General features: G+C 40.0%; 1 protein-coding gene across 1 annotated transcript in view; it reads right to left on the bottom strand.

Annotated features, from left to right (window-relative positions):
- Positions 1–12,847, bottom strand: part of stx8 (syntaxin 8) — a 43,323-nt gene that overhangs the window by 23,848 nt on the left and 6,628 nt on the right. The window contains exon 6 of the mRNA XM_084369552.1: positions 12,001–12,093. Coding sequence (XP_084225678.1) covers positions 12,001–12,093 — 93 coding nt within the window. The remainder of the gene's footprint in view (positions 1–12,000; positions 12,094–12,847) is intronic.

Here is a 12,847-nt window from a genome sequence, read left to right as displayed (position 1 = left end):
AGAGCTCTCTAGGGAGAAATTACAGCACAGTATCAACATCGGCTTGCCGTTAAATTGTACACATACCACATGAACTAGGCAATCGCTCAACCTAAAAAAACAACATGGCAGAGGCTTGGCTGTGCAAACAAAATTCAGTCAAATCATAACATCCTCATTTTGAGCAGGTAATCCTGTGAGGTGATGCTGACTAGTGGACTGTGACATATCTGTATGTGTCATTTTCTTCATATGATTGATGTATTTCCACACAGTCAGTGTTATACACTGCTGGCCAATGGTGAAGTCTTTCTATCTCTTTAACAAGTGATTCAGAAGAGGATACTAGTAACAATGCAGCAATAATGCAACTCTAGCTTTGTAGTGTTATATTGAGAAGGGATTCTGGGCAAATAGTAAAAGGCTGTGTTTGCACTATGCTGTTTCTGGTTGTGAATATGTAAAACTCTGTAAATGATCAGCTGCTGATCATACAAATTCAAGCGAGCAATGCAGTTTAGCTCCCAGCCACTACTACTTCAGCTGCTTCTTCATACAAACTTAAGTAGACTATGTAGTTGAGCTCCCAGCCTACGATATATTTTGCATCCTTCAAAATCAACTATTTACAACTATTCATACTTCAAATAAATTAAAACCAGCAATGCAATTCAGCATCCGCTGTTCAACATCCAGCAGTCACAGTGCAATTCCTTCAGAAACTACCTTCTCAAGCAAAACTAATAAAGTACGGTTAGCTAAAACAAAGCTGGGTTACAAATTACCAGAACGGAGCACATTAATTAATTTTTGTCAAATATTTCTTTGTTAAGGTCTTGATGGTCTGCCGTACCTGACTTTACTGGTTTCCTTTGATCTATGGTTAAAGTAAGTAAATTACCTAAAAAAAATTAAATACAACACTTAATGTCATATGTTAATAATATTAACAATAATGCATCCGTTTGCATTTCAAATAAAGTTATGATTAATATATCTATATTATACATTTTCTGCACTTTGCCCATCCTAAGTGGTATGGTATATAATGATGATGTAAGACAGTAGGAGCAGCTGCTGTAACATTAAGTAAAAAGTTAAGTAAAACCCGTGTATTGGCAAGAAGAAGTCTCCTTCAATTGGTTTAATACAGAAAGGCCGACAATAACAGGGCTGCGGCACCCTTACTCAGCATCCCTGATCGAGTGAGTTAAGTGTCTGGCTACAGTAGCATGTCATACACCAACCATGGACCAGGCACCCTGCAATAACTCAAAAAACTAAAATATGAAAAAGCCACAGCTGAATGAACTGTAGATTAATAAGTAGAAGTAATAGTAAGTCAAATGGTCAATTAAGTTTTTTCAAAACCTTGACTGAAATAATTCATCATGACCCAATCCAAAAGCTAAGATGAATGTAATAGACGATAATAGATTGTACAGATTGCAGATCTCAGTATTAGCATCACGGTAAAAACGCATAACGCTGGCCAAACCCCCTCTAATGTCCACTAAGACAGTATTAAAAAGACGGATTACTCAAAGACATGGTAATAAGACCAAACCCTTTCAAGAACACACACAGCTCAAGAGGTGTTTGTTTCCAAGTGTTGTGTCATCCTCTGCTTTAAAGACGGTGTTGGGAAAGAACCAGTGAAATCATACCTCCCTAGATGTTTTTTTCTTTCCTTATTAGCGTATGCGTTTTCTGGGATAATGCACAATTGATAGTTTGTGAAAAAGCTTGCGACTGCCAGCTTGGTGGCTGTGCGTGTTGTGGAGGATGGATGGAGTAGGGAGTGGAAGGGAAACAACCTCGCCCAGTCTCTACACAGGCCTGTTGGCGGACATCTGGATGTGATCCGGGTCTGCAGATGAGCTGAGCAGGACTGACCGCACCTTACTCCTGCATCATTCTGTATATTGGGCTCTCAGTGTCTGTCTGCATTATATACAGAAGGCAAGAGGTGTGTGAAGGTAAGGCTAACAGAGAACTTCAGTGTTTAAAGGTGGTCTTACAAATCTTTCAGCTCCGTTGATACCTTTAAACTATAAAGTGGGTTGGAAGTAACGAGAGCTAGCAACATACTTAAACATTTCAACATGCGGACATCGTCAAAATCTCAAGAACTAAGAGAAAAGCATCCGGCAACTGAGCCGTCTCACCTGTCATTAGTAAAGTCGGGTTGTTTCTGGATTCAAAACATATTTCTTCTTTTCATTTACTGTTGTATCAGATACTTTACAATCCATACGGAATTATTTTCAATGGAATTAAGAAGTGCTTCTTTAGTAAAGGAAAGACTTTGAACACTTAAGATTTTGTTGTCTATCAACATTTGAAGGTAGTGGATTGAGTGCAGCACCTATTGGTTCCTCTTAGGGCTCTCTACTCTAGCCATTTTGTTTTATACACAGAACACACTGATAGCACCACCTTCGCTTCCTTTCAGTCGGCTGTCATGCAGTTTGAGCAGTTCCATGGTCCAATTTCCATCACAGTTTCTCCCAAAAGATTGATTATAAACTGTCATGAGCTTGTATAAATGTTATGGAGGGTTTATTTTATCTTTCATCTTAAGAACTGTAGTTATAAGAATGCTGTGTCTCATGATTTTATTTGCTTGCTCATGAAGTCGGGAACTCTTTGCATCTCCATAAAAATCAAACCATCAAACTACCCTGTGCCTTGAAAATAAGATGCCAAAAGCACTTTGAAAATTACTCAGAACAAACCTGTCTGCTGTCATTTATCCAATTTATGTGCTGAAAAAAAATGTCTGCAAAATCAACTGCCTTCTAATTGTTTCTTAGAGAAGTGTGATGGCACCAGTGTTGTGCTAAGCATGAAATACTTGAGTTGAACAGATGCAAATGGGACATTTTTCCATAGCCATTTCAAGGTAAAAACACCCAAAGAAACATCAGCTCCCACAAACATGCTGAATCAGGATCATTTGATCCACAGAGCTGTCGGGTGAATAGGTCTTAATGTGTTATAATATCCCTTACACAACAGCACACAGAAAGATCCAGAAATGCGTCACTGTGGTCTATGAAATTGTGATTATAATTAGCGCATTGTCTACAAATGCGGTAACACAGACAACAATCCAATGTTCTCTATACCTTCTGCATATTTTCAACATAGATTTAACATAAGATAACCTTTCAACATGCTTTAATCTGCCATCTACTCAGCAACAATTTACCAGGCCTCAAAAAAAGAATTCAGATCTAAATGTGTGATCACATTCTTGTCAAGCTGCTATCAGATTATTGGTGCCAAATGGCACAGAAGAGATGCACAAAACATACAAAAAAGTATTTCCTGTTTTGATAAACGCTGGAAGAATCATTAACTTTGGTTGCTTAATCAATACCTGAAAGCTCCTCAACAGTGGTATGACATTTGAGCACAAACCTGGAACCAAAGCTTTCAATCCTTTTTATTTCCCATCAATGATTGCAAGGTCAAGACAAGCGGTATCGTCTAAAAATTCATTTGGCTCTGAAATGCTTTACACATGCAACAACTTTACCACATATAAATAAGTCCTAATGCTTTAAACTGTATATGGGGTCACCTTAATAACCATTACTAGGTATGACTATATTGAATAACATCTCTTCTAAATAAAAATTGAGCGTGTGATGAAAAATAAGCTATTGGCACCGAGTCATTCATTCAGAGAAAAAAACACATAAGGAAACATTCAGGCAACTTTTTGTTCAATCCATCCCAAAGACCACGAAGAAATTTGACACAATCAAAGCCAGAATCAGTTCTGTGCACTTTTCTGACATCCATCTGAAACTCTCAAGAGAAGACACATAAGACCAATCAGGGGCATAAAAACAGGTTGCATTTCAAGACAGTGAAGAAAACCAAAGTCTAAACAGACACTTTCTGAGTGATAAAAGGGGGCACCAATCCACTGAGAAAACAAAAGAAGGCATGATTGATGAAATGTCTTGAGATGTTTTCCTGAGCGTCCCAAAATGTTAATTTCCTCGCTGCTTGGCAGTGGTTGATGTGACCCAAGTCCCTCATGTCATTGTTAGCCCCCTCTTCTCCCCAACTCTATCAGTGTGACACCAACAGGCCAAAGACAGAGATGGATGCCGAGATGGATAGATAGAGAAATAAGGACACAAGGACTCATGATTGATTGTACCCTGGTTAGGATGCGTCACAGGAGGAGTTTGGCCTGGTGACTTGCGGTAACATCTTCATTTGGCCATCTTCTGACACTCCATCACACTGCCACAAACCACTATAATCTTCAACAAGTGTGAAGAGTGCGGGTTGATTGAATATAAAACAGTGTAATTAAAACTATACTTTATGCATTACTTGATATTACTATCTGGTGATAGTTTTTAAGGGGTAACTTTTTCATCCTGGAACCTTTATTCCTATGTTTTGTGTTCAAGTGTCAACAGCAAAAACAAACACTTTGACAATGTGGAATTGCGTATGGGGATTTTATTGCAGCCTGTTGGCCTGTTGTAGCTGCTGGCTACAGCGGCCTCACTCAATACTGGGCCAATTTAATATGTCACTTAGAAACATAAAATAGGAAATGGGAAAATGGATTCAAGGTTTTAAAAAAAAAAAGCGATTAAAAAATACAATTTCTGTATGACTCACAAATTGGAAACTTAATCTACTGTTCCCAATTACCTGCTCTGAAAATCAATGAGTTCAAAACAGATGGTTTTATGATATAATTATCTGTTAATTAATCCCAGAAAGCGGCGAAATATGGGCTCTGAGATAAGACTATATTTATAACTTTATCACAGTAATTGGAAGATGTTTTGTGTCCTTTTTATAGCTTGTGTTTTGGATACTTTGTTTTTTAATTCTTGCTTAGACAAAATAAACAACTGTCATACACCCTATTGGGATCTGATTACCTGTCAATGGGCTTCTGTCACAAATTTCTGGTTAAAAAACATTCACAGAAGGAATAAAGAACAATGTAAATAATCCTTATTCGCAGCTCTGCTTGTCATAACAATGCACATACACTAAAAGATGAAGAGATTTGGCGTGTGTATCTAAACTATACCTACATTAATTATTCTGAGTCGCATTTTGAGAGCAGCTTAAAGTTGGCACTTTCTTATGAAAAATGAGACAAAAGGATATTACAGTGTGGGTGGGTTGTCCCGCCATCATCTATAGTTCTCAATAATTCACAAAGTCAAACACCAGCCAGCCGAACCAGTGGTCAAACAAAATGATGCGGCTCATTGGAAGCTTGACATTCCTCTGGTGACAACACTCTTTTGAACATCACATGACGACTCTCTGCATTTCCATGCCATCTGGAAAACACTACTCACTACTACCAGCCTCACTTTCAAGTGGAGCGAATCAAGCAAACAATAAATCAATCTACAACTCTTACAATGCTGAATTTCTGCCGAGTGCCATCATTAGTATGGTTTATTTGCTCACCGAGCGGTTTCTTAAAGCAGAAGCAAGCAGAGGCCTGAGTTCTCTGGGGCGGCTGCTGATGTCACTGTGCTGCAGCAGTTAAGTGCCTGTCTCCTCTCACTCTACTGTTTATTTGGAAGTCATTAGTGTCGTCCAACTTGGGCCCTCTGCTGACGCAAAATCAAATCAGTGATCTAATTATTAGCCAGAAGTCCATCATAGGAGCAAAGCCAATTCTGTTTCTTTAGCGGCTGGCCGACTAACAGAGAGGACACTTGGAAAGTAACACACTTATACTTTAAGAATAATCAGGCTGGTTGACAAAGTGATTTAAAAACACTCCAATTACCAAAAAGGTCACTAACTGAGTCAGCCATGTGTTCTAATAAAGGTGGTCCACAAATGACACATGATGTCCAAAAAAGGGGGAAGTACTTCATTACAATTACAAAAGTAGCCAGAGGAATTTGGCTTACTGATGTAATAGCTATTGCTGTGTTTAATGTGTTGCAACAGAGGCTCCCATTGGCAGTAGCAAGCCTTTTAAATTCATTACAAAGAAACAGCCAATAGTTTCCCTTGTTTATGTTGGGTTACCCCAAGGCATTACACAAAGACTGGTAAAACAATGAGAACGTCTGGAATCAACATCTACCTTGTCTTCCTTAAAAGCAAAAGCATTTAGTGTGAATAAGGGTTTAAGGTTCAAGAATTCAGAAGCGCTGTTATACTCGTTTATATATTGATCGCATTTTCAGTGTTTTTGTCCACTTATTTAAGTTCACTCTGTGTTAAATGACTCTGGATAATAGTGAAAGGTAAGTGAATGGCAAGCAATAAGCAAAGGCTTGTAACCAGACAACACAAGATTCAGCCTGGACCAAGCTGCTAGGGCAAAAAAATACATCCTTTTTTCTTATCTCTGGGTTTTTAGACAAAATGAGAATGCACATGTGGTCAGACCTGTCACAGAGCCTAAAAGGAAGCATTTCTTGCCTCCATCTAAAATTTGCTCCAGAAGGTCTCAATCAAAATGAGGATCTGTTTCTTTCCCAGTCCCAGATATACTATACACACTGTGGTTATTGCCGTGTTCTCAGTAAAGATATGAGTTGCCAAAGTAATACCAAGCAGCCCAAAGACTTATTATCGAAGAGAGGGGAAAAAAGGGACAGGACATGGAGAAGCCATGGGTGTGATAGTTAATGGGGGAACACATCTGCTAGAGCTGTCAGAGGTCTAATCAAAATGAGGTCTGGAGGTGGAGACAAATACCGAACAAATACAGTGGCTTAAATCAATTGAATCCGAGGAGCAGATTGAGTTTAGCTTGAATATAGATAAACTCATCATTCTCTGATTGGTCCATCCTCACTGCGTAATGCCTGATCTTGAAGAGGCCATAACCAAAGAGATACACCTGAAAATGCCCTTTTTTTGTTTTATTGTGTCCCTATGTGTCTACATCACATGGTTTTCAATCACTGCAACTGCAGAAAGGATCCTTTTACAAACTTTGGCATTTGTCAGAGATGCAGTATCACAACACCAATACACCAGTCAAATCCAATTCATTCAGACACCCATAAAACCCTGACAAATGAGACAGCCTCAAACTCTTGCTGTCCCCTTTTAAAACTGAGCTATTTTAACAAGCAAGCCACTGTCTGTCACTCACAAGTACTAGACATTGACATGGAATGATGTCATTGTTCCAGGCCACAATCTGAGAAATATCAACACTAATAAAGGGGAAATTAATGTTGATCTTTCTTGGTGGGAAGGGAGTCTACTGCTGATGCAAGCCATTTCGGCTGGTATGTGCCGGACTATTTTCTGCAACATTTAATGTGGAAACGAAAATAAACTAATCTTTAGTAACATGTTAGAAATAAAGGGGAAAAAAACTTGATGACAGAACATCGTTTAACTAATTTTAAACCACTAACAATAATGACTGAATTTCTCTTTTTGTTATGACTGGCAAGTAAGAAGGGAAAATCTTCAGTAAGCAATGGATTAACGTTATGAGCCATAAAACAGAGGTTGAAATTGAGGTAAACCGTCTGCACACTCATTTTTAGCTTTCAGTCCATTTTGATCCAGTTAAGACTGAGAGAGGACTAACTGAGGGCTTTGGGTTCATCTCCAAACCTCTAAAAAAGGGTCATCTTCCTTGCTGACCTCAGCCGGATTTGTTTCCCGAAAAGGAAATGACTGCAACCTCCACTGCACTTGTGTCATGAGCTAGACTGGAGCAGCCAAACTACAAAGAGCTTAATCTATTTATAGCAAAACAGTGCTACAGTACAGTGATCAGGGGTAAAAGGAACCCCACAAGACAGAAAGACAGTCGGACGCCAAGGTTACGCGCCAACTGTCAAGATCAACAAGGAGCTTTGCCATTCCCCTGCTTTATAACTAAAACCCGCTTTCCCTGCCTCTCTGACAACATTAAACTATCGCCTTACTTTTTATATTGTCGATTTTGACATTTAATACAAGTAAGAAATGCAGCACCTACAAAACTGTCTCATGCAATAATCCAAGTAATTTAAGTACGAGTGTAGAAGGAAAACATTCCAGCAATTTTTATTTGTCGAATGCAGAAAACATTGACTCATTGAGACTCAATGTCTCATAGAAAGAAAAACAGTACTAGGACAGACCACACTTTAAATGTAGTTTGAATCCGTGCAGAGTTATTGCTATGATAACAAGGATATAACACTAAAGGAGACAAACTACGTTCCTCGAATACTGGATTAACCACCAAAGAGAGCTGCAGTGAGGCTGGGTCTTTAGGTTGGCATAGGCTGAGGGCATATAACAGAAAATGCACATAAATCTCTTCATACGTATTTTTTGAATTATATCACACAAATTTTTATTTTGTATTAAATCAAACTACCATAGCAACAGTACGACACTGTAGGTTTGTACGGCATGTAGTAATGGGGAAAGACGTTTTCTAATTTGCCACGTAGATTGCCATAGCGACTCCAGAAATAATATTTACCATCCGCATATTTGACAGTGACATTGTTCAAAAGCAGGTAAAACATAACTAAAAGTGCAGATGTGAAACAAAAAACAGAGGGCTGAAAGCAAAATCAAACTGGCGGATAATCATACTGTTCTACAGACGCCAAGAAGAGTTAAATATTGACAAAGAAGAAAGGGAGCAACCTGCTGGCTTGCTTGTCCAACAGACTCTGAAAACATCACTGTCGGGGATGTTACATCTGTTTAGAGTAGTCGCTTTCCAAACGTTAGTCTGCACTTTGAACTGAATTTCTACACATACTATTGAAGCACAGCCATAAAGTATTTCTGAGGTTCTGTAATCTACAGCTACATGCATGATATATCCTTATTCTTCAACCTGTCAAACACTAAGGAACAAATATGTCTCCCATAACTCAGTATAAGACAATACAGAAGAGACACAGAGAAATGGAAGAAATGTGAAGAAGGTTATAAAATACAGGACTGTTGAAAACAGGCAAAGGAGAGCAGGGAGTGAGATGAAAGATGGAGGGGCAGCAAAAGGTCCCATAAAGGAAAGAAACACAGGTAGGTAAAGAAAATCTGTGGAAAGCCAGAGCCCTGTAGGCCCTGTGAATCATTGCCTGGTGTCAGCAGGCCTTATGGACCTGAAGCTTGGCTGTAAATCGTGGAGACAGAGATCCAGGAGAGACTGTGAAAAGCTCTGACTGGTCCTTGAGGAGGATCAACCATCTGCATGAGCACAGGGACCAGTTACACTGCATGCACCATTAATGTATTTTGTAATAAACAATAGGTCATGTTTATACCTCAGGATTATTATATCATAATACTAAGACATGCTTACCTTAAACCTGGGGAAATGTGTGGAGGCTTCTACAAATATGTAACATTTGGATTCAGATCAACACATGGAGCCGATTACAATTCCCACAGGTGGCAGAGATATTTTTGGCCATTACAGAAATAAAGACTTTGGTTCGCATCAAATGTATATTTAAGAGTCATGTGGGGTCAAAACACAGCAGTGACAAGCCATCGTTTCCAGGGCCAAAATCATTTGCCTTCTCCCTCATTTGGAGTGGAACTGGTGTAATTCTCAGTTACAGCTCTCCCATCACCCATTCAGGTTCATACTATTGGAAACAATGACAAAAGGCTGAAAAAACAAGAAGAAAAACACGCCAGTCGGAGCATTAGAGCAATGATCCATTTCTAGTTCAATACGGTAACAGGAGAGCCGGCTAAAACAATCAGCTTTCCTTTCTTTCCCGTTCCCTCTCCCATCGGTGTCAACTAAACATCTGCCATTACTTCCCAGCAGAAGGGAAGGTCGTTTGTTTCCATGCCGAGATCACTCGGTTATACAACCTCTGGACTTGTTTGGGTACGACTGCTCAGACAGGATATTACAGGATAGTACAACGCCTTTCTTTTCCCAACTGGAGGCTGGTCATCAGGGTCGAAACAGACAATAACTGCCTGTGCTGTAGGTGTGTGAGACATCTCCGGATAAACAGCTTGTTAGGAATCTCGTCTGAGTTCACCACAACAATTAACAACAATCTAGTCCGCTCATTTTAATGTGTGTTCGACACTTAATATTTGTTTTTTGGAGTCTAACAATCCCTCTGTTGGGATTTAGGATTCATTACTTGTTTCATTCTAACTGTACAACCCAGAGTAGCGGTATTAACTATCCCACTAATTAATCAAGCTCTGAGACTGTTTATTGTAAGTCGAAGTTGGCTAGCCATGGAGACAGGTCTAGACTCCACCCACTCCTACTACAGTGCCTGTGGCAAAGACTTGAGAGCGGCTTGTGTCGCATTTTTCTGACAACCGGACCAAGTTCGAGGGAGTAATAACCGAGCCCGACCCGAACTGGGCAGGCGTTCTGTTTTTAACAAACGAGATGGACCCAAGCCTGATGCAGTTAGTGTAAGCCGAAGCACAGTTTGTGAGTTTGTGTTACCCTGTCAGCAGTTGTAACCATGGTTACATCTTGCCTGTTTACCCTGTTTACAGACATGTACAGTGACCATGAGCATGAAAAGGCATCGTTCTATGTCAACTGACGTGACCAACCCGAACCAAAACCTGACATCATTTATACATTTTGCCTGAAATCAGCCCAGCCCGTCCAGTCCAAACGGGTTCAGGTCAGGTATCCATGCTCTAACCCAAAAGGAGACAAGTAGTCCCCTAGCCTAAATCCTCTCTAATACATTTTCATTTTAAAACGGTGTTCTAAAAACAATCTCCGTCCAGATGAGCATTTTAGCAACGTTTCATTAAAAGTCTCCAACTGATTACACATATGACATGACCATTCATGTACACTGAGCATGTGCGTGCAGGTGTAAATGGAAGCAGATAGTCAAGTCTGTGGTTGGTTGGTTGGTTGGTTGCGGTAAGTTAGACAAGGACATACAGCAATGGTAAAGAAGTAAGAAAACAAAATGCAGAATTTAACTGCACAATAGCTGCAAACATAAACAACAAGGTCAGCAACACCTGGAATTTGCAATGTTGAATTAATTGGAGGTCACTGGTAGTCAAGGTTAGTGTCGTTTGTTTGCTATTGGGGAAAATGTCACATGATAGGGTCATGACGAATCAGGAAAAGACACGTTGTGATTGATAACACCCAATCAGGATGTGAACACGGGTTTATTAAAAGTCTCAGATTTGGGGGTTTTGAAAGAGTACTACTGGGATGCTAGGTGTCAACGTAGGAAAAGTTATTTGTTTTAAAACAAAGACAGCCTCAGCCTCCCCAAATTATTATTACTATCAGTCAAATTGTCCACTCTCCTCTGAAATTGACCTCCAGATAATGAACTGTGAAGTTTCTTTCCTCTCTTTGTCAGAGGACAAGCTGACAGACTAATGCATGTTCTTGTCTCACTGTCAGTGTAAACATCAGAGAGAGCACTCATGATTACATAAAAAAACAATAGAAATACAGGTGTACATCCTCTTTGTAAGGTGACACTCTCAGGCCTTCGCCTAGTAATTTGCTGCAGTCGTCTGAGAGCGATGCATTAAAGGATCTAATTGTTCACCGGTCGACAGATGATCGTCCTAAAGTCTTACATTTCATGTACCGCCCGTCTGAGCTTAAAAACAGTCTGAGGCAATGCACTCCAGTCTGTATGGCACGTTCTACCTCTGATGGAAGCTATTTCTGCACTGATGAGAGGCATTTAGCCAAAAATAACTCAAAAGTACCATTATCTCTGAACAGATCTGATTCCAGACCACAACACAGTTTTAAGTAGCATAAGGAGAGAGGGGTCACTTTGCTCTGTGGGATGCATGACAGAGGACAACTTGTTAGACGTGATCATGACCCAGCTGCACTGACAATGATAGTTTGAGGGCGTGTGTGTTAATGTCAGAGTTGTGGGGGTGTGAGGGAGTATCACTGTCCGGCAAGTGACATGAGGCAACTCGTTCCACTGCCGTGCAAGTATGTCTGATTGCTTTCACACTGCTGTGTGTAATCCGTCTGGAATTTTTTTTGACAAATATGTACAGACGCAAACTAAACTTTACCGTTCTGCTCATCCAGCTCGTTGCCAATCTCCTGGCCCATCATCTTCTGTCGGCTGATGACAGCGGCGAGTGCATCCAAGCCTGCATCCTGGGCTGCGAAGAGAGAGAAAATAAAAACTGTTGGACCTAAAAAGTAAGAGCACCAAGATTATGCAAAGCAGGACAACAATACAGAGAAAATAAAATCTATGTGAAATACATGAAATCACAGAGATCTATGTCAAATTTAGCAGTGGGGTATGATGAACAAAAAAGTAAAGCTGCAATCCCATTTGAAAACGCTTGTAAAAAGAGAGCAGTTAAGAGTATGCTGTAGTTCTGATTTAATGAGGCAACTATTTGGGAAATAGGAATGACAGGCTGTTGAGGTCCAGCTCAGCTCGCAGTGCCACATGTGAGTCATTCAGTACTTTACCCCACTCAGCCTTACTCCTGTTATTATAACTGTGGCGGGCCAAGGTGGAGAGGAAAAACTGTGAAGCTCAAAAGAAGAAAAAGGAAAAGAAAAGATTTGGCCTCTGTAGGTTTCCAAGTTTGACACACACTCTACCACTGGAATTTTTTATGACCGCAGGTTCATACGCTCACCATTACCCAACTCGACCAGAAATCCCAGAGGGGACTAGAAACCTCCATGTGGTTTGGTTTCACTGTCTTTACAGGGATTTCTGATCCCAAAATGACAATAACCAGAGCCGTAATGGAGACATGGCAATGAAGTGTCACACGGAGTCAGGTGAACTAACGTCTGGGTGTTCGAGTCATATCAGAGGCATTCAGGAAATGGAAGAAAAAGTAGGCATGGACTTACAATATGTTTTGTAGATGTTATTTATAACAATCACAT

This window comes from Pagrus pagrus (assembly GCF_965226575.1).
Source record: "Pagrus pagrus genome assembly, chromosome: 2".
In the NCBI taxonomy this organism is placed as follows: Eukaryota; Metazoa; Chordata; class Actinopteri; order Spariformes; family Sparidae; genus Pagrus; species Pagrus pagrus.
Note: the sequence above shows the minus strand (reverse complement) of the source record. Positions and strands in the feature narration are given on the sequence as shown.